General features: G+C 45.3%; 2 protein-coding genes across 7 annotated transcripts in view; both read left to right on the top strand.

The window, feature by feature from the left end:
• Positions 1-3,639, top strand: part of LOC149317856 (ATP-binding cassette sub-family C member 5) — an 85,801-nt gene extending 82,162 nt beyond the window's left edge. For 4 of the 5 annotated variants that reach the window (XM_089508566.1, XM_089508567.1, XM_089508568.1 and 1 more), the window contains 2 exons: positions 821-985; positions 1,664-3,639. In XM_089508566.1, the coding sequence (XP_089364692.1) occupies positions 821-985; positions 1,664-1,765 (267 nt within the window). In that variant the 3' untranslated portion in view covers positions 1,766-3,639. The remainder of the gene's footprint in view (positions 1-820; positions 986-1,663) is intronic. The other variant, XR_016279936.1, reaches the window with a different exon arrangement.
• Positions 3,640-5,747: 2,108 nt separating this feature from the next.
• The window catches only part of RNPEPL1 (arginyl aminopeptidase like 1), a 37,134-nt gene continuing 22,441 nt past the window's right edge, over positions 5,748-20,440 (top strand). For both annotated transcript variants that reach the window (XM_089508576.1, XM_089508577.1), the window contains exons 1-4: positions 5,748-6,658; positions 14,304-14,444; positions 16,058-16,209; positions 16,997-17,113. In XM_089508576.1, the coding sequence (XP_089364702.1) occupies positions 5,864-6,658; positions 14,304-14,444; positions 16,058-16,209; positions 16,997-17,113 (1,205 nt within the window). In that variant the 5' untranslated portion in view covers positions 5,748-5,863. The remainder of the gene's footprint in view (positions 6,659-14,303; positions 14,445-16,057; positions 16,210-16,996; positions 17,114-20,440) is intronic.

Genomic DNA, 20,440 nt, shown 5'->3' on the forward strand with positions numbered 1-20,440 from the left:
TATTATTATTATTAAGCTTTATTTATATAGTGCTGTAAATTTACACAGCACTGTACATAAAATCATTTAATTAGACGGTTCCCTACCTTCATGCTTATACTCTAAGAAGACACGACACAAAAGGAGAAGGGAATGGTGGTGTGTGGGGGGGGGGAGGATCAGGTCCAGCATTCTTCTCTCCCTCTGAGGCCTGGACCAAGGCAGATGAACAGATGGAGGGCTCTGTATCATAAGGATAGGCCTGATGGCACTGGCCCACCCTCTCTCCCCCTCAGAAGCTATAAAGCACAGGCTGATTTTCCTTTGAAATTCTTTGATGCCCCATTATTCAGCATATGTTTGCAATATGATCCCTATTTGCCTCTTCCTTTCCCAAACTGAGCTTGGACTTTGGCATTCCTTGCTCCATATTTCGTCAATCACCAAGTCCTAAACTATGTGACTCTTTGTATTTACACAGAATTCTGGGTAACGTACAGTTTCCCTCTGACCATAGCTTCCTTTGCTAAACTGCCCCAATTGATCATTTTCATTTATTAGTAGAAATCTCAGATCTGGATGCTAACTACAGATTAGCTACAGATTTTAATGGAACCGATGCTTAAGTGGATTCTGTTTGAAAAGCACTGTGTCTATAAATCTATGGTAGCACAGCAAACAGAGCCCAGGGAGTACAGTTTGTTTATGAGAAGAGCTTTAAAGGAAAGGAATCTATCTTCCTCCTCTGTGTAATCCAGCTCATGTTTAGTTAATCTTGCAGTCACACTGGGATAGAAAAGTGGGGTGTGTTTGCCTTTTTAAATCATGTTATGCTCTCTAGATCTTGATCCTGGATGAAGCAACAGCTGCCATGGACACAGAGACCGATCTGCTGATCCAAGAAACCATCAGAGAGGCTTTTGCAGACTGTACAATGCTGACAATTGCGCACCGCCTTCATACGGTTCTGGGCTCTGATCGGATTATGGTACTGATGCAAGGCCAGGTGGGCAAGAAACAAATGCCTTTCTTCTTCTTTTTTGTGGTCTCTGTGCCTCACACAACTGGTCTTGCTTAGACGGAAGTATCCAGAATTCTGTTTAATTAAGACAGTTGTTGGAAGAGAGAGCTGATTTATATATTAAGCACAGCTTCCCATTCAGCAGTGAAACATGATGTTTGTGTAAGGGTTTGACAAAGCTCTCTCAGTAGTTATTTTTAATTATTTTATTTATTTCAAGGATTTATATCCTGCCTTTCTCTCAAAATGGGATTCATAAGAATTAATGTGTATGCGCCTCCAAGTCGCCTATCAATGAATGGGCAACCTCATGAAATTCATAGGGATTTTCTCATGCAAGGAATATTCAGAGGTGGTTTGCCAGTTCCTTCCTCTGAAATGCAGCCCACAGCATCTGATATTCCTTAGCAGTTTCCCATCCATGTACTAACCGGAGATGACCCTGCTTATCTTCCAACATCAGATGGGATCTGGTGCCTTTGGTGGAATTTATTTTTTTGTAAGAAGAGGCTTGGACTTAATAATTTGGTTCCTTTTCATGTTGGATTGTGTGTGCAAACTGGTTGAATTCATAATGTCAGTTGGTGTTCTGTTTTATAACTGGAAGGAGTAATGGAGATTATTTCCTGCATCACTCACGTTCTTCCCCTTAATTTGTTTTAGGTGGTGGAATTTGATACTCCATCTGCTCTTCTGTCCAATGAGAACTCCCGCTTCTACGCCATGTTCGCTGCTGCAGAAAATAAGATTGCTGTCAAGGGCTAAAATTCAGGGCACCGTCGCTTTAACCTGGAGGCTGATGCTCTCTGCCTGTGGCAGGTACCACCGCCTCCTCCGCCTCCTCTCCTCCGCCAGCTCCATGTTCTCCAAACAGAGTACTGCCTTTTCTTCTTTTAATTTTCAGCATTGTGCGTCAAAACTGAGTTCTTTCGAAGCAAAAGTACTGTAAGGAGGATTCTTCTGTTGTTTTTAATTATGGTATTTATTCCATACTCTTCTTACTAATTTTTTGCTATTAAATGCACTCTACAAAGTGGCTCAGGGAGCCATGATTATAAATGTATCAAGAGGCCTATACTGAAGCTTTATATACATGTAGCTATATCTATACAGAATTCTGTACATAGCCTATATTTACAGTGGAAATGTAAGCTGTTTATTTTATATTAAAATAAGCACTGTGTCGATGCCAGTGCATATTCTTTTTCTATCATTTTTGTACAGTTTTATGGTACTGGGGATCTGGCTTGTGCCAGGCTGCACCGGGCACCGTTTTGTCTCTTGTGGCTGGGTTTCTCCAGATCACCGGATAGAAGTGGAACTTGGCCACAGTGTCCTGCTTCTCCTGAACTGGCTCCGGTTGTGGATTCCGATTATGTGATATAGTTGCATCGTAACTGTCGAACTCTGTGGCACACTGCTAGGGCGCATCAAAGTAGCAGACGCGATTTCCCACGATTTCCTAGCTCCTGATGGGGTTTATTTCTATTTTCCTTTGCAGTAGGGGAAGAACCACACCTTTCTCTCAGGTATCTTAACAAACAAGGTCATTGTGAGTCACTCCAGTGCAATAAAAGGGAATGTGAGGACATTCTCCGTCCGTCGAGTTTGGTTTATATTTTATAGAAAGGACAGTCAGGCTCCTTCTGCTGAACAAACACTCCTGCTCAGAATTACAGTCGACCCTCCTCCTTTGTGGCTTTGGTTATTTGTGGGTTTCAGTGATAAGTCCTAGGAATCTCTAGGTCCTCCAGTTCAACTCTGCTGGAAGTTGACCATGGAGTTGCACTGGAGGACCTAGAGAAAACACTTCTCTAGGCATTTGTAGGCCCTTCAGCGTGATTCTATGGTCATGTTTTGGCAGTTGCTGACCATAGATTTGTTCTGGAGTACCTAGGGAATTTGGGGTTTTTTATTTGCAGTTTTCCCACTTTGATGGGGGCCCTGTGCCCCTGACCCCAACGAATGTGGAGGGCCCACTGTATTGATTGATTGATTATGTTGTTAGCCGCCACTTTGGGAGAAAGGCGGGATAAAAATAAACCAAGTTGGAATTAATCATTGAACTGCAGCAATGAACCTTCAGGCTTGGGACCACGGTGCTGCTTTGCAAGCGTTTTCTCGTTGCCTCTGCTGAAATACTGGCTTAGAGATACTAATGCTTCGTTTGGAAAGCTCTTTCAGATACTTTGAATAATTGTAACAATTAACAGTTTACATTACTCGAGATGTGCAAAAACTTTCTTTCCTGGATCTTTGTTACTAAAAGTACTTTCCGCCCCCCATGTCCCCATCTGCAGTTTTTAGCAGGCTCCCTGCTGATCAGGGTTTGACTCTGGCGCAGGAAGTTTTATTTTCTTCCTGCAAAGAGACCTACCTCAGGTTGCTGAGTCCTGTGTGGGACGTGGTTAACATGGTGACTCTTGTGCCGTCCCTCTTGTATGGGGCCAGTAGCCCCAGTGGGCACCGTCAACCCTGTAGTAATTGCTGTTATTCATTGCATGTGGGTTTATTTTTATTTCGTTCTTACTTTATTTTTTGTCCATCTGGACTTTCATAGCCTTAGCATGTTTGCCAATTGTCTCATCAGGACAAACATCTGGAAAAAGTTAATAAAACACTATTTTGGCTTTTGTAAATGTGTGTGTGTGTGTGTTCTTGTCCTTGGGCTGGTTGGTCTCACAATAGGGGCATGTTTATCAAATCTGCAGATGGCACCCAATTAGGAGTAGTAGCTAATACTCCAGAGGACAGAATCAAAATTCAAAGTGACCTTAATAGATTGGAAAGCTGGGCCAAAACTAACAAAATGAATTTCAACACAGAGAAATGTAAGGTACTACACTTAGGGAGGAAAAATGAAATGCACAAATATAGGATTATGGGGGACACCTGGCTGAACAAGAGACCTATATGTGTGACAGGGATCTAGGAGTCCAAGTAGACCACAAATTGGACATGAGTCAACAGTGTGATGCGGCAGCTAAAACGGCCAATGCAATTCTAGGCTGCATCAATAGTATCTTCTAGATCAAGAGAAGTAATATATGTGATAGGTTCATCTTAGGGTGGCCATAGATCAGAAACGACTCAACTGTTCTGTGGAAGTGAGAAGGAATAATCCCCTCATCTTGGTCTAGGAGCGCTCTTTTAGCTATGGAAGGCCCTTAAAGTCATGATTGGAGTGCCAAGACATAATCTACTCTCAGAACAGAAGAAGGAGAAACCAAATGGTTCCCAATTGGCAAAGGGGTCAGACATGGCTGCATCTTAACACCCGATCTGCTCAACTTGTATGCAGAACATATTGTAAGGAAAGCAGGCTTGGAGACAGAAGTGATGCTGGAGAAGAGTGCTGAGGAGGATCCCATGGACAGCAGCCAAAAGGACAAACCAATGAATGGGTCCTAGAGCAGACCAAGCCAGAAACCTCTCTGGAAGAAGTCAAGTGGACCAAACTCAGGTTGTACTTTGGTCACATCATGAGGAGGAAGGACTCATTGGAGAAGACCATAATGCTGGGAAAAGTGCAGGGAAGGAGGAAGAGAGGAAGGCTGCAGCCAGATGGAGCAGGGACTCTATTGAGGAGGTCATTATGGATTTTATGGGGTTGCAGGAACTAAACAGAAAAATGGAGGACAGAGGGTCTTGGAGATGGTTTTTTGTGGGGCTCTGTGGCCATGTTCTAGCAGAGTTTCTTTCTGACGTTTCGCCAGCATCTGTGGCATCTGGCATCTCCAGAGAAGATGGAGATGTCTCATCCATAGGGCCGCCATGGGTTGAGATCGACTGAAGGGCAGTTAATGTATGTCTGTTGCTGCTTTGCCCTCAAGTCATGCCCAGCTCCTGGCGGTCCTAAGGCCAGCCCTGGCATGGCGTTTTCTTGGCCAGATTGGTTGAGGGGAGGGCTGCCATTGCCTTCCCCTAAGTCTGTGAGTGTGACTTGCGCAAGGTCTCACCAGGCGCGGTTCATCGCCAAGCGGGGATTTGAACCCTGGTCTCCATAGTCACGAAGGCAGCATGGCATAGTGGTTTGAGTCTTGGACTACGACTCTGGAGACCAGGGTTCAAATCTCGCCTTGGCCATGTAAACTCACTGGGAGACCTTGGATAAGTCACATACTCTCAGCCTCAGAGGAAGGCCAAGGCAAACCCTCTCTGGCCAAATCTCTCAGCCTCTGAAGGGGCCTGGCCAAGGAAGCCCCATGGCAGGCCGTGCGCTCCCCGCCTCCTCAGGGAAGGAGGCCAGAGGCAAAGCCACAGAATGCCAAGGACACAGAGGGGCAAGAGGCTTTTCTTAAAGTATCCCCTCAGTTCACAGTTTGGAAATGCATTTTAAATACAGGTTAAACACACATTCTGCAAACGATGTGCTTTAACTCTGGAAGAATCCTACGCTCTTATTTGTTTTAGCAGTGATAAGGAGATATCTTCATTCATTCATATATAGATATATATAGTGTGGGTCTGTAGATCTGTGATAGATCTGTTTATCTGGGCGCCCTGAGTCACACTCTCTCAGCCCCCGCCATGATGGCAGCTCCCCTTTAAGAGCCTCTGAAACCGGAAGCGACGTCATTGGCTGGCGCTATAAAGCTTGGCTGAGGAGGGGCCGCGTCCGCACTGCGCCTGCGCGCTCTCTGCTGGGCTGCCCTCCATCTCGCTGCTGCTTTCCTCGCTGGAGGCTGTGCTCGGGAGCGCCGCCTGGCGGCCGGTGACCGCCTCCTCCTCGCGCCTCGCCGCCGCCTGCTTCCCTCTGGCGCCTCCTGGCGGCGGAGCGGAGCGGAGCGGAGCCGAGGCTCAGGAAACGCAGCCCGGTCCTCCGATGGATTTCACCTAAGAAGCGGCGCCGCCGCCGGCCTCATGGCTTCCTCGGAGGCCCCCTCGGACGTGGCCTCGGCCTCCAGCTGGCCGCTCTTCCGCCTCCGCCACCTCCGCCTGGGGCTCCACTTGCGGCCGGAGGAGCGGGCCTTGGCCGGCTGCTTGGTGCTCGACCTCTGCCAACGAGAGCCAGGCCGCTCCGCCTTAGTGCTGGACACCCACCCGGCCCTGAGGGTGGCCTCGGTCGCCTTCCGAGCCTCCCCGGCCGCCGGAAAGGAGGAGCGCTGCGGCTTCGTCTTCGCCGCTTCCGACAAGGCCGCGGGCGAAGCCTCGGACTCGCGTAGTTCGCGCGCCGCCTCTCGACGCCCCTCGGGCGGGGAGGCGCTTCCGGCTTCCTCGGAAGGCAGGGCCTCCGACCATCCCAGCCCTGTCCCCCGCTCTCCCAACCCGGACCCTCACCCGCATTGCCCGCTGGGCTGCTCCCCGGGGCCCATGGCCGCCCCCCAAGCAGCGCCTCCTCCTCCTCCTCCTCAGGGCTGCGCCTCGGCCTTCTTGGGGGGCTGCCCCGAGGGACCCCCCTCCCTTGGCCTCCCTGGCGGGGGCCCTTGCCAAGACGGCCCTTGCGCCGACCACTCTCTGCCGGTTGCGCCCCCCGTCCCCACTTTCGCCGACCCCGACTCCTCCTCCTCCTCCTCGCCGCCGCTTTCCCCGCTTGTCTACAGAGTGGACCCCTTCACGGACTACGGCTCGGCCCTCGCCATCTCGCTGCCTTCCTCGCTGGAGCCCCGGCTGCCCTTCCAGGTCATCGTCCGATACACCGCCGTCGACGCGCCCGCCGTGAGTAGAGGGAGGCCTAGGAGCACCGCTTCTCAGCGGAACCCACCTGCGAAGGCCAAGGCGCCCCTGGATGACGATGATGCCCATGGTCTTTCGGACTGCGAGGCCACCGCGTTCCAGAAGAGTTTGTTCCTGACGTTTCGCCTGCAACTGGCGCCTTCAGAGAATGCGGCATGGAAGAGAGTGGGGTGTTTTGTATATACATACACACACATTTATCGCCCCACATTCACTGGGATTAAGGGCACAAGACCCCCGCAAATGTGGAAGAACCGCAAATAACAAACACACTACATTTGTACCTGAGAGAACACCTCTAGGAATTTCTAGGTCCTCCAGTGTGACTCTGTGGTCAACATTTGCCAGACATTGACCAAAGAATTGCGCTGGAGGAGCTACAGATGCCTAGTGGAGTGTCCTCTCTAGGAATCCTTAGGTCCTTCAGTGCAACTCTGTGGTCAACATCCAATAGACATTGACCACAGAATTGTGCTGGAAGTCCTGACCTACAAAGGCCTAGTGGAGGGTTCTCTCTGGGAATCTCTAGGTCCTTCAGCACAACTCTGTGGTCACTGTCTGCCAGACATTGGCCATAGAATGGCACTGGAGGAGCTACAAAGGCCTAGCGAAATGTTCTCTCTAGGAATCTCTAGGTCATCCAATGTGACCTTTGCTTAAAGTTGATCATAGAGTTGTGCTGGAGGACCTAGATATTGCATTTGCATTTGCTGGGTCTTGATTTTGGGGTTTTTTAGGACTGGTACCCAGAAAAATCAGCAGTGGCAGAACACATTATAAACCATCCTGGGCATAAAACGCTGTTTGAAAACACTGAAATTCTGGACCATGCCATCAACTATCTGGTCACAACACACAGGGAAGCCATTGAAATCCACAAACAGCTGGACAACTTCAACAGGAAAGAAGAAATCCTGAAAGTAAACAGAGTTGGGCTACCAGTCTTGAAAAACATCAAAACCAGGACTCAGCAAATGTAAATGAAAACCATGCAGGGTCAGAGGGGTTTCTCAGCAGAGAATGGATCTCTGATTAAAGAGACACCCCCCCCCCCCCCGAGATCTTGCCATTCAACAACAGAACAATATACAGATCAACATGTAAATTGCTTCCTCTCAACCAACAGTATACCCCACTCTCTTCCATGCCAGCATTCTCTGAAGACGCCAGCTACAGCTGCTGGTGAAACATTGGGAATAAAGTCTTCTAGAACATGGCCACACAGCCCGAAAAACCCAGTAAAACCCACTGGGTGACCTTGGGCACACCCCATGGTCTCAGCCTCCTCAAGGGAAGGCAATGGCGAACCTCTCCTGAACAAACCTTGCCAAGAAAACCCCATGATAGGTCTGCCTCAGGGTTACCATAAATCGGAAAGGATTTCAAGTCACAGGACACATACATACATGCTAGACCATTGCTCTCCTCATTCTGTGTTGTGAAAATCGACCCAAAGTCACACAATTACAGGACTTTGGGCATGTCATACTCTCTCAGCCTCCTCGGGAAGGCCATAGCAAACCTTCCTCTGAACAACTCTGGCCAAGAAAAACTCGTGATAAGTTCACCTTAGGGTTGCAATTGTGAACCTCATAGAATCGTAGAGTTGGAAGAGACCGCAAGGGTCATCCAGTCCAATGCCATTCTGCCATGCAGGAAATCTAAATCAAAGCATACCTGACAGATGGCCATCCAGCCTCTGTTTAAAAGCCTCTAAGGAAGGAGACTCCACTACACTCCAAGAGAGAGTGTTTCCATTGTCTAACAGCCCTTACTGTCAGGAAGTTCCTCCTAATGTTGAGGTAGAATCTCTTTTCCTGGAGCTTGCATCCATTGCTCCGGGTCCTCGTCTCTGGAGCAGCAGAAAACAAGCTTGCTCCCTCCTCAATATGACATCCCTTCAAGTATGTAAACAGGGCTATCATATCTCCTCTTAACCTTCTCTTCTTCAGGCTAAACATCCCCAGCTACTCAAAGTCACACAATGCAAGACTTTGGGCACATCACACAGTCTCTAAATGAGTCTTGCCAAGAAAGCCCCATGGGTTGCCTTAAGAGGAGCCATAAGTCAGAAATGACTTGCAGGCACACAACAACAACAAACTCTTCTGAGTGAATAAGTACTTGAAGACCATGGCAGATGTTCTTCTGCACAACTCTTGCCAAGAAAACCCTGTGATAGGGTCGCCTTAAGGTTTCCATAAGTTCGAAATTATTTGAAGGCACAGGACACATGCATACACACTAGAGTATTGCTCTCCTCACTCTGTTGTGAAGCTCAACTCAAAGGCATACAGTAACAGAACTTTGGGCATATCACACATTCTCAGCCTCCTCAGGGGAAGGCCACAGCAAATCTTCCTCTGAACAAATCTTGCCAATAAAGCCCCATGATAGGTTCACCTTAAGGGTCACCATAAGTCAGAAATGACTTGTAGGTACACAATAGCAACAACAAACTCTTCTGAGTAAGTACTTGAAAGCTATGGCAAACTTTTCTCTGCACAACTCTTACCAAGAAAACCCCATTATAGGGTCACTTTAGGGTCCGCGTAAGTCAGAAACGAGTTGAGGGCACAGGACACATACATACTAGAGCATTGCTCTTCTCACTCTGTGTCATATGGATGCAGTGCCAGAGGAGTGCCATGATGCCGCACGCCATGTGGTGCGGTGCCGAGGGGGCAGATTCAGGGCATGCGTCATGTGGATGCAATGCCTGACTCCATTCCTAGGCTGGCCTTAATGGCCAGTCTGAATAGGGCTTTAGACTCCTAGATCCCTTTCCCAGGTGCTGCTGTCAAGCCAGGTGTCATCCGTTCTATCTCTGTTGATATAGGAGATATCTGATAATGAGCATGCTCTGGAGTGACTCAAACATAGTACTGGGGAGCGAGAGAAAGATTTTGAGAGATACCCGGCAAAACCGTGACAGTCAACACAGTTCACTTAGAGAGAGAAATTTACCCACAAAATGTACCTTAGAGTAGGAAGCCTACTGGCATATCTGAGAGGATGCCAACGTAGTTAAAGAGCAGAGTATAGGAAGCTCTACCTGTAAGTGTGTCATCAAGAAAGAATACACCTTTTCCAAGCAGAGGAACAAGAAAAGTATGTAAACTCTGGCAAAAGAGATGCAAGTTGACAACAGACAGGTTTGTTAAAATATTAAAGCCCCAAAATTCACTGGAGTAAGGTCCTGACGTATGGAAACCCCATCATAGGATTTTCTTGGCAAGATTTGTTCAGAGGAGGTTTGCCATTGCCTTCCCCTGAGGAGGCTGCGAGCGTGTGACTGCCCAGGTTCACTTGGTGGCTTTCACAATTGAGCAGGGGGTTGATCCTTGGTATCCCAGAGTCCTAGCCTGCATCTGCACTTCAGAAATAATGCAGTTTGACACCACTTTAACTGCCATGGCCCAGTGCTATGGAGTTCTGGGATTTGGAGTGGCTTAGGGAAAGAGGATGTGTTTCGCCTGGGGAAGAGAAGGGTAAAAGGTGATGTGATAGCCATGTTTAAATATTTGATCATTACCTGGGTTGGTCTCCTGGCCGGCGCAGTGATGGGCGAGTGTTTACACACCTGTCTGACCACCGTGGCACCATGGAGTTGCTGCTGTTGCATGCCCCTTACCTGCGGCTGCCATCTTATCTTCTCTGAAAGCCTATACATGCTGTGGCATGTAAAGACAGAAATGGCTGCTTGCCAACACCGATGCGGGCAGGGGCCCCTTTCCAACTTCAGAGGCTGAGGTGGAAGCCTTCAGGATGGATGCAACCGTGGTCACATTTATTTTTGCTGGTTATGGATGTGGTTTTACTGCTTCTGGATGCGGAGGTCCCTGGAAACCCCACTACAAACAGCCAGTCTCTTTGGACTGGGACCGGCATCCAGACTGGTCAGTCCCAGCCTGGGGATAATGGCCTGCATTGTCTGGACAGGACAGCTTGAGTCTGGAATGGAAGGACATGGGCCTCTTGGCCTGTACATACTATCCCCCAGAGAATTTTTATATGCAAAAAGTGTTCTGAAACAAATATTATTTTTTATACTTTTCTCTTTCCCGCTTTGCGACATTGCACATTTTCAATTAAGTCTCTCTGGTCCATTCTATTAGCGTGTCTCCTTGTGAGTTTGGCTTAATATAAGCCTCTGGTGTTGTAGCAATAATATCTGTACCTGCCATCTCTCCTAATATGCCCTGACTCTCCAGATGGTCTTTGGATAAACAGTAGCTTTCTTATTCTCCAGAGTAATAGATTCAGATTTGGCTCAGTGTAGTGCCTGAAGCTGTTTTCCTCAAATGGAATAACAGATGAAAGTTATCCCATCCTTAAAGCCTCTTCCGTAGCCTCAGGAAGAGAGACTAGTCTATCGCAGCAAACCTAATTTTTTCAGTATCAGAACCTTATTTGATGGTGGTGGTATCAACCATGCTGATGATGAATGAAAGTAATGATAAGTACCATCTGAGGAGAGTTCGTTTTGAAGCATGCAAGGAAAGGTTCCTGTCGCAAGGAGCACAGAGAGAAGCAGCCAAAGAAATAGGAGGAATAAGGAGTTGAATGCATATGAAAGAGTGCAAGGACACATGTGCTGGTCCTGCTCCCATATGTGCTCTCCACCAAATATCCCAGTATTCCTCCACAAAACTCTTCTCCAGCTCCAGATCTCCAATGAGTGGATTTTCTTTCTTTCTTGAGTCGATCGCGATTCATGGTGACCCTCTGGATGAGGCCTCTCCAAGACCCCGTGTCTCCACTGCTCTGTTGAGATCCTGCAACCCCATAAAACCCATAGTGACCTCCATAGCAGAGTCCCTCCTCCATCTGGCCTGCGGCCTGCCTCTCTTCCTCCTTCCCTCCACCTTTCCCAGCATTATGGTCTTCTCCTTCCTTCTCATGATGTGTCCAAAGTACTACAACCTGACTTTGGTCATCTTGGCTTCCGGCTTGATCTGCTTTAGGACCCATTGGTTTGTCCTTTTTGCTGTCCATGGGATCCTCAACACTCTTCTCCAGCCCCACATCTGAAATGAATGGATTTTTCTCCTATCCTCCTCCTTAACTGTCCAGCTCTCAGATCCATCCATGGTAACAGGAATATAATGGCTTGTACGATTCTAACTTTTGTGGTCAGGTGTATATCTTTGCATTTTAGGATCTTTTCTGGTTTTTTCATAGCCGCCTTCCCCATTCTTCATCTTCTTCTGATTTCCTGACTGCATCTTGGTAGAGTTCAAAGATATAGCTGTGTTAGTCTGTAGAATCAGTATGTAGAGAGATCTTGTAGCACCTTTGAGACTAACGGAAAGAAAGAAGTTGGCAGCATCAGCTTTTATAGCATTCTTCCATACCAATGGCATATATTTGTCTGTCCCTTGTTTCCACTCCACTAAATGCATCTGAGGAAGAAGACTAAACCTAGGAAAGCTCATGCTGCCAACTCCTTTATTTCACTTAGTCTCAAAGGTGCCACAAGATCTCTCTGCATTCTTGTTTCTATCCCTTTTCTTCACCATGCAGCTTTCAAACCTGTACATAGTGATGGGAGATATTACGACATGTGAACAATCCTCACTTTAGTGTTTAGTTGTATATCTTTGTACTTCAGGATCTTGTCTAGTTCTTTCATAGCTGTCATTCCTAGTCCTAGTCTTCTCCTGATTTCTCGGCTGCAGTTTCTGTTCTGGCCAATGACTGATAGTGTTTTGGTTCACTGTAAAAGGAGGATTTCAAAAAACAAATATTAAAAGTTAATAAACATTAAAGATAAATTAGTTGTTCTTGTGTGCTTCCAAGTCATTTCTCAGTTATGGCAGTCTCAGGGAGAACCTATCACAAGGTGTTTTCTTGGCAAGGTTTGTTCAGAGGGGTTTGCCGTTGCCTTTCTCTGAGGCTGAGAGAGTGTGACTTGTCCGGGATCCATATTGTGGGGCTGAGTGGGATGATCAAGTGGGGCAATGCGGTGTTTAGGTGACGCTGAGAAAATAAGGCTGACCTTGCCTGCCTTTGGAAAGGGTCACTCATAGGCAATGAAAGGTGATTTCACTCAGCTTTTCTCTCTTTTGTGTTAACCCAAGAAAGTTTTGAAAGTGGTGTTGCTGTTGCTGTTGTTCGTTTCCCAGGGGGAAATGCCATTTGATTTTCCAACCATGTAACTTATAATGGAGCCTTTTATCTTTATATTCTTTCCTTGACAAGAGAACAGACCAGGCTTGTCCATCAGGTTATAAAAAGCTCTGGTGGAATGCCCTTTTCTCTGCCTTCTCTCTTGGAAGGCTGCCCATGGCCAGGACAGCTGGAGACCTCTCCACCAGTTTGCTGGAGTCATCCCCTTCTTTCTTCTCCACTCCTCTTTGCTATTTTTCTTCCAAATGACTGCGGCACACATTTTAATTTTTTCAAAAATCAGTTTTCATTTCCATTCAAAAAGGGTCTCAGTTACATACACTAATGTTCCAGTCTAACAAAAGCAGGAAAATAAAAATGCGGAAGGAAGAATAACCACTTTAGTTGCACATTTCTATAGAAGCAGACCAAAGGTCCAAATGTTAGTCATTTTGTAAATTCAGTCTCTATATCATTCTTTCAAATATTGCAAGTGTTCATAGATCTTTTATTCAGTGGCTTACAGGTGGAGAAAAATTATTTTCCCAGTAATAAAGTGTCAAAATCTACTTCCTTTGGACGTTTGTTAATTTGCAAGAAACAAGTAAATAATTCAAAAACTGTGCACATCCCTGAATATCAAGGAACCTTCTGAGGCCAAAATTACTTGTGTGATTACTTCTTCCCCAAATTTAGTTACTGTAGAACAAGCCCTAAACATAGGTGTTAAGGAAGTACGGTATATATTCATGTATAAGTCTAGAAATTTTAGTGAAAAAACTGACTCCAAAAACCTGTGTCGACTTATCCACAGGTCAGTGTAAGTCCTGCTCTTTACCTCTTATTAAAAAGGGGAACCATCCCCTGGTGAAAGGCAAGAGCATACTCTGTTCTGGAAGCAATGACCCCTCTATTCTGTCATCCATCCAGCCTTTAATGTGAGGACAAACAGTTATTTCTACTGGAATTCTGTAAGTTCTTTAGCATTGTTTTCCTTTGCCTTATCCTTTAGATCTTTTGTTACATGCCCCTAAGTTTTACCCTCATCTTATCCATAGATCATATCAAAATTCATAATTTTGGCCCCAAAACTTGCCCTTGACCTATACATGAGGTCGACTTATAGTTGAGTATATACAGTATTAGCAGTATTAAATCTCCAGCAATTTGGAAAGCCAAGCCCTCCTTCTTTGACAGGAATTTGTATCCTTTTCATTGAAATTCCAGGAGGAGATGAGCCCCCCCCCCCCCAAAAAAAAAAAAAATCCAGAACAGTTTTGGTCCCAAGCATTTTGGATAAGGGAGACTCAACCCGTATTGTATTTCCCGTCTGCTTCTGTTGTTCGGTATTCCTTACGTTTTTCACAGTATTGCTTACAATTTTCTGGTTTTGTTTGGCGTCTTCCTCCAGCCCTGGTTTCCAGTTGGTGTTTTTCTTATTTCTTGCCTGTTGTTTGAACTTTGTTTTGCTGTCATTTTTTCTCTTCTCACGTATTCCTCCTTTTTGTTCCATCAGATCTGGTGGCTGGATCCAGACCTAACATACGGTAACTCCAAGCCTTTTGTCTTCACCCAAGGCCACTCGGTGTGCAACCGTTCCTTCTTTCCCTGCTTTGACACACCGGCTGTGAAATGCACCTACTCCGCTATCGTCAAGGTAGGGATCTAGTGGCAGAACTGCTATTTTCCTAACTGCTGCTTTCTCAGTGTAAGAACTACAGTGGAATAACACCAAATGCCTATCTAGTTCATCACTCTGTTCCTACCAGAACATCAAAATGTATGTTGATTTATTTAACTTTACAGTGAGACCTCGGTATTTGTGGGAGAATTTGTTGGCTCTCCTCCGTGTCCTGCAAGTGTGCAGTGACAAAAGCAAACATAAACTAGGCCCAAACAGAGGTGCCAATGTTCAACACTGTCTGAGGTGCTTGACCTCAACAGTACTCACACACAGCCAAGTGCGGCAGCACAACCCAGTATGCAGTATTGCAGTATTTGGCAACAAGGCACTGACCAACCTGAAATGAGGCACAGACACAGTTGACTTCTTCCAAAGTCCTTGGAGGCTTTTATCTTCCTGTTGCAATATGTACAATATATACAACAAAAGCTCTGATGTCTGTCAACATACACTTGTCTGATGTATTTACAATCCATACTCTCCAAACTAACACACCAACTCCTCTCTCCAATCCACTATCCTCAGCCCACGCTTGCTCTGGGTTTCAGAGTCCTTACATACATTACTAACAGCTAAGGACTGACATCTGGTGTTCCTCACCATTTTCAGCCTTATAATTATTTTATAATATATTAAAGGGACATTTTACCCAACACATTTTTTTTCAGAATAAAGTTGTCCCGTCTTGATCACTGGGAGCTCTTGGTTTGACTGAGAGCCTTAGTGGGCAGGATTGGAATGCGTTGGCCAACACTATGTCTGTGTGTTTCATACTTCCTAACCAGATTCATGGTCAACACTGTGTCTGTGTGTTTCGTACTTGCTAACCAGATTCAGGGCTCGTTCCAGCTCTGTGTCTTACCCAGGGTGACATGGGGAGGCTGATATTTTAGTTCTCCCAGCAAGGGACCACCACTCCTGCAGGGTAACTCTCACCAGAAAATGATCTGTCCATGACAATTCTGAGGTATTAATCACCTTTGTTCCCAGATCCATGTGCTCAGAGCTGAAGGCAGCATCCAGGCATGACGTCTTGCATTTGTGGGCCCTGAAAGCAGTTAGGATAGGCCTGTGTTTATCATGGATGTCATGAACGCCCAGCCTGCACCTAACAGACTGGTCTCAAATGGGATGTGAGCTTGGCCAGCGAGTTTGTTAGGCACTGGGGTGGACAATAACCTAACAGAATCCCCAGACGATCCCTGATCTTCAAGTTCAGGTATAGAATCATAGAGGTGTACACACACAGTGTGGTTCTGCTCCCTAATAGATTATCTGATCAGATGAAGATGGTCTTTATAGACCATAGCTACTCTATTCCCCACTTTCTCTCACCTGCTTGCTAACATGGGTGCAAGTATTTATCTATTGCCCCCCAGCCCACCAGGGCCTCTGAGGTGGTACATGACAGATAAAAACATTTAAAACAACACAAAGACAAAAACCTTAAAAAGAAAGTAAAGTACTCTTCAAGATTTATTAAAAACAAATTGAAAAAGACTATATATTTCAACTGTTCATCAATCAGCCTGTATTCTTCTCAGGCTATAGAGCCACCCTGACACCTTTTCCATGTTGTTTTCTAGGCCCCTGCAGGTATGCAGGTTTTGATGAGTGCTACCCAAAGTTCCTATGAGGAAGAAGAGGGCACATACCAGTTTTACATGGAATACCCAATTCCTGCTTACCTGGTGGCTCTGGTGGCAGGGGACCTTGTATCTGCAGACATTGGTCCTAGGTAAGTCACTGTTGCTTGATTTAGTTGTGTGTATGTGAGGAGCAGCTTATCAATAGCAAGTACATTTCTATACCGCTTATCAGCGTACTTAAGCATTCCTTAAGTGGTTTATAGTGTGTAAGTCAATTGCCGCCAACAGTCTGGGGACTCATTTTAGCAACCTCCAAAGGGTGCAAGCCCGAGTCGACCCTGAGCCCCTGGCTGGTATTGAACTCACAACCTTGTGGTTTGTGGGTGAGTGGCTGTAGGACAGGCATTTAACCACTGTGCCACCAGGGCTTAGAATTTGACAAGACAGGCTCCATCTGCACTGCAGAATTAATACAGTTTGACACCACTTTAATTGTCATCCTGTAGAATCCTGGTATTTGTTGTAGTATCAGTGTTCTCTGACAGAGAATGCTAAATGTCTCACAGAGCTACAATCCTCAGAATTCCATAGCACAGAGCCATGGCAGTTAAAGTGGAGTCAAACTGAATTATTTCTGCACTGTGGATGCAGCCACAGATGGAGCAAAAGCCTTCATGCTGATACATGAAGCTGGGCACTTGTAAATCTCACCTGCACAATCTCCACACTGCTGACTGTGCATTTAGGACATCTCTCACACAGTCTTGCACCACTGCAGTCTAGAGAATAAGCAACTCATGCCTAACCAGCATATATCAGGAACTTTACGTGAAGCTTGAAAGTATGTGTAGAATTTCACAGTAGGAAGTTGAATCATGTTAAATGCTGATCCCACTATGAAGTCGTTTGATCTGACTCTTTCCTTCTTTGCAACAGGAGCAAAGTGTGGGCAGAGCCGTGCCTCTTGTCAACATCGATTGGCAAACTTTCGGGTAGAGTTGAGCGCTGGCTCAGTGCTGCAGAGAGCCTCTATGGCCCTTATATCTGGGGCAGGTAAGTTTGGGTGGCTTCACATAACATGCTGTTACCAGCTGCCCAGAGTTTGGAAGTCCTGAGTTACAGGTAGCAGTTACCCCACAATGAGTTACTTTTTGAGGTCATGAGGGTGCAAGGAAGTTATATTTCATAAGGATGGTGTGTGAAAAATAAAGTTACTTTTTAATGTAATAAGCAGTGTTTTCTAGTTACTTTTAAACGCTATTTTGCAAGAGCATTTTTAGAGGCAGTTTGACTGAAATGTTTATATCATTCTTTAATCAGTCTGAAGTGTATTTTTAAAGGAATAAAACAGTAATGAAAATAATAACAAGCAGTGCAGTGAGTAGCATAGCAAGTTATTTTTTAAACATTACTCCAAATGATAGCAACCAATTACATATCAAATGCTACCATTAATAATGGGAATGAATTACTTTTTAAATGACTTCCAAGTTCTGTGGATATCCTCATTCCCGTGTGTCTGCATACGTGTAAACACCTACCTGCCATACCTAGAAAAGACAGGAATCATAGTGCAGCCATAGCCAATCATATCTTGTACATCAACAAACTGGGACAAATTAGCTCTGTGGCAAAGATTGCAAGTGAATTTTATTTATTTATTTATTTATTTAATCAATCATTAATCCCCCCCCCCCAGAAGAAAATAAAGTTAGTATACCATATCCCTAGCATTAGGATACTAGACGGTTTGGGTTAGAAATAATAGAAATAGAACAAAATGGAAACTTAGAATTTGTGTTTACTGATTAAGGATGCATGAGGGAACAATGGAAATAGCAAGGCACAACTTTGGAAGCCATATATAGCAGGGATTGACATATTTTTCTGATCGACTTTTAAAAACAATTAAACTATTCAAACTATTAAAACATTCATTTTAAAGTTTAGTAATTAATGTTTTAGAATCATAGAATCATAGAGTTGGAAGACACCACAAGGGCCATCCAGTCCAACCCCCTGCCATGCAGGAAATCACAGTCAAAGCACTCCCATTTGACAGATGGCCATCCAGCCTCTGTTTGAAGACCTCCAAGGAAGGAGACTCCACTACACTCCCTGGAAGGATTGTGTTCCACTGTCGAACAGCCCTTACTCTCAGGCAGTTCCTCCTAATGTTGAGGTGGAATCTCTTTTCCTGCAGCTTGCATCCATTGCTCCGGGTCCTAGTCTCTGGAGCAGCAGAAAACAAGCTTGCTCCCTCCTCAATATGACATCCCTTCAAATATTTAAACAGGGCTATCATATCACCTCTTAACCTTCTCTTCTCCAGGCTAAACATCCCCAGCTCCCTGAGTCGTTCCTCAGAGGGCTTCATGGTTTCCAGACCTTTCATCATTTTAGTCGCACTCCTCTGGACATGCTCCAGTTTCTCAATGTCCTTTTTGAATTGTGGCGCCCAGAACTGGACACAATATTCCAGGTGGGGCCTGACCAGAGCAGAATATAGTGGCACTATTACTTCCCTGGATCTAGACACTATACTTCTATTGATGCAGCCTAAAATCGTATTGGCCTTGTTAGCTGCCACATCACACTGTTGACTCATGTTCAACTTGTGGTCTACTTGGACTCCTAGATCCCTTTCACACGTAGTTTCATTCAGCCAGGTATCACCCATCCTATATCTGTGCTTTTCATTTTTCTGCCCTAAGTGCAGTACCTTACATTTCTCTGTGTTGAATTTCATTTTGTTAGCTTTGGTCTAGCTTTCTAATCTATTAAGGTCATTTTGAATTTTGATCCTGTCCTCTGCAGTATTAGCTGTTCCTCCTAATTTGGTGTCATCTGCAAATTTTATAAGAATGCTCCCAATTCTGTCATCCAAGTCGTTGATAAAGATGTTGAATAGCCCTAGGCCCAGGACAGAACCCCACTGGACTCCCCTCTGGTCACTTCTCTCCAGGATGAAAAGGAGCCATTGTTGAGCACCCTTTGGGTTCGGCCGGTCAACCAGTTACAAATCCATGTAACAGTTGCCTTGTCTAGCCCACATTTTACAAGCTTCTTTGCAAGAATGTCATGGGAAACCTTGTCAAAGGCCTTACTGAAATCAAGATATACTATATCCACAGCATTCCCTTCATCTACCAAGCTGGTAATTTTATCAAAGAAAGAGATTAGGTTTGTCTGGCATGACTTGTTTCTCTGAAACCCATGTTGACTTTTTGTGATTATGGCATTGCCTTCTAGATGTTCACAGACTCTCTGTTTAATGATCTGCTCCAGAATTTTCCCTGGGATTGATCTCAGACTAACTGGAGGATAATTGTTGGGATCCTCTTTTTTCCCCTTTTTGAAGATGGGGACAACGTTTGCCCTCCTCCAGTCTGCTGGGACTTCTCCTGTTTTGCAGGAGTTTTCAAAGATTATTGCCAATGGCTCCGATATTACTTTTGCCAGTTCTTTTAATACCCTTGGATGGAGTTCATCTGGTCCTGGAGACTTAAATTCATTTAGATTAACCAGGTATTCCTCTACTATCTCTTTACTTATTCTGTGCTGAAATTCCCCTATTCTGTCCTCTGCTCCATTATCCTCAGGTTGAGCCCCTTTGCCTTTTCTGAGAAGACTGAGGCAAAGAAGGTCTTGAGGAATTCTGCCTTTTCTCTGTCTTCTGTTAGCATTTTGCCATCTTCTCCACGCAGTGAACCTACCGTTTCCTTCTTCTTCCTTTTGCTGTGGACGTATCCAAAAAAGCCCTTTTTGTTGTTCTTAACCTCTCTAGCAAGCCTGAGTTCATTCTGCGCTTTAGGTTTTCTGACTTTATCTCTACACAGGCTCGCTATTTGTTTGAATTCCTCTTTGGTGATTTCCCCATTTTTTCCATTTCTTATACATGTTCCGTTTCAAACTTAGCTCAGTTGAAAGTTCTTTAGTCATCCATCCTGGTTTCTTGAGACATCTTCCATTTTTCTTCCTCACTGGAACTGTTTGAAATTGTGCCTTCAGTATCTCCCTTTTTAGAAACTCCCATCCATCTTGAACTCCCTTCTCTTTTAGTATTGTTGACCATGGGATCACACCCAGTATTTCTTTAAGTTTACTAAAATCGGCTTTCCTAAAATCTACAATGCGTGTTTGACTATGCCTGGCTTCTCCTTTCCATTGTATAACAAACTGTAGGAGAACATGATCACTTTAATCATTTGAATCATTTAATTGCTTTTTAATGTTTCATTCTGTTTTAACCTAGACTGTTTTAAATTTTGCTAGCCACCATGAGTCACTGTACCAAGAGGAAGGCGGGATATAAATATAATAATAATAATAATAAGCCTTCTCTTGTCAGAGAGCTCTGGTACCACATTATGGATGGAT

This window comes from Sceloporus occidentalis, unplaced genomic scaffold (genome assembly GCF_023333645.1).
Source record: "Sceloporus occidentalis isolate IW3139 unplaced genomic scaffold, rSceOcc1.0.p SCAF_2, whole genome shotgun sequence".
NCBI lineage: Eukaryota > Metazoa > Chordata > Lepidosauria > Squamata > Phrynosomatidae > Sceloporus > Sceloporus occidentalis.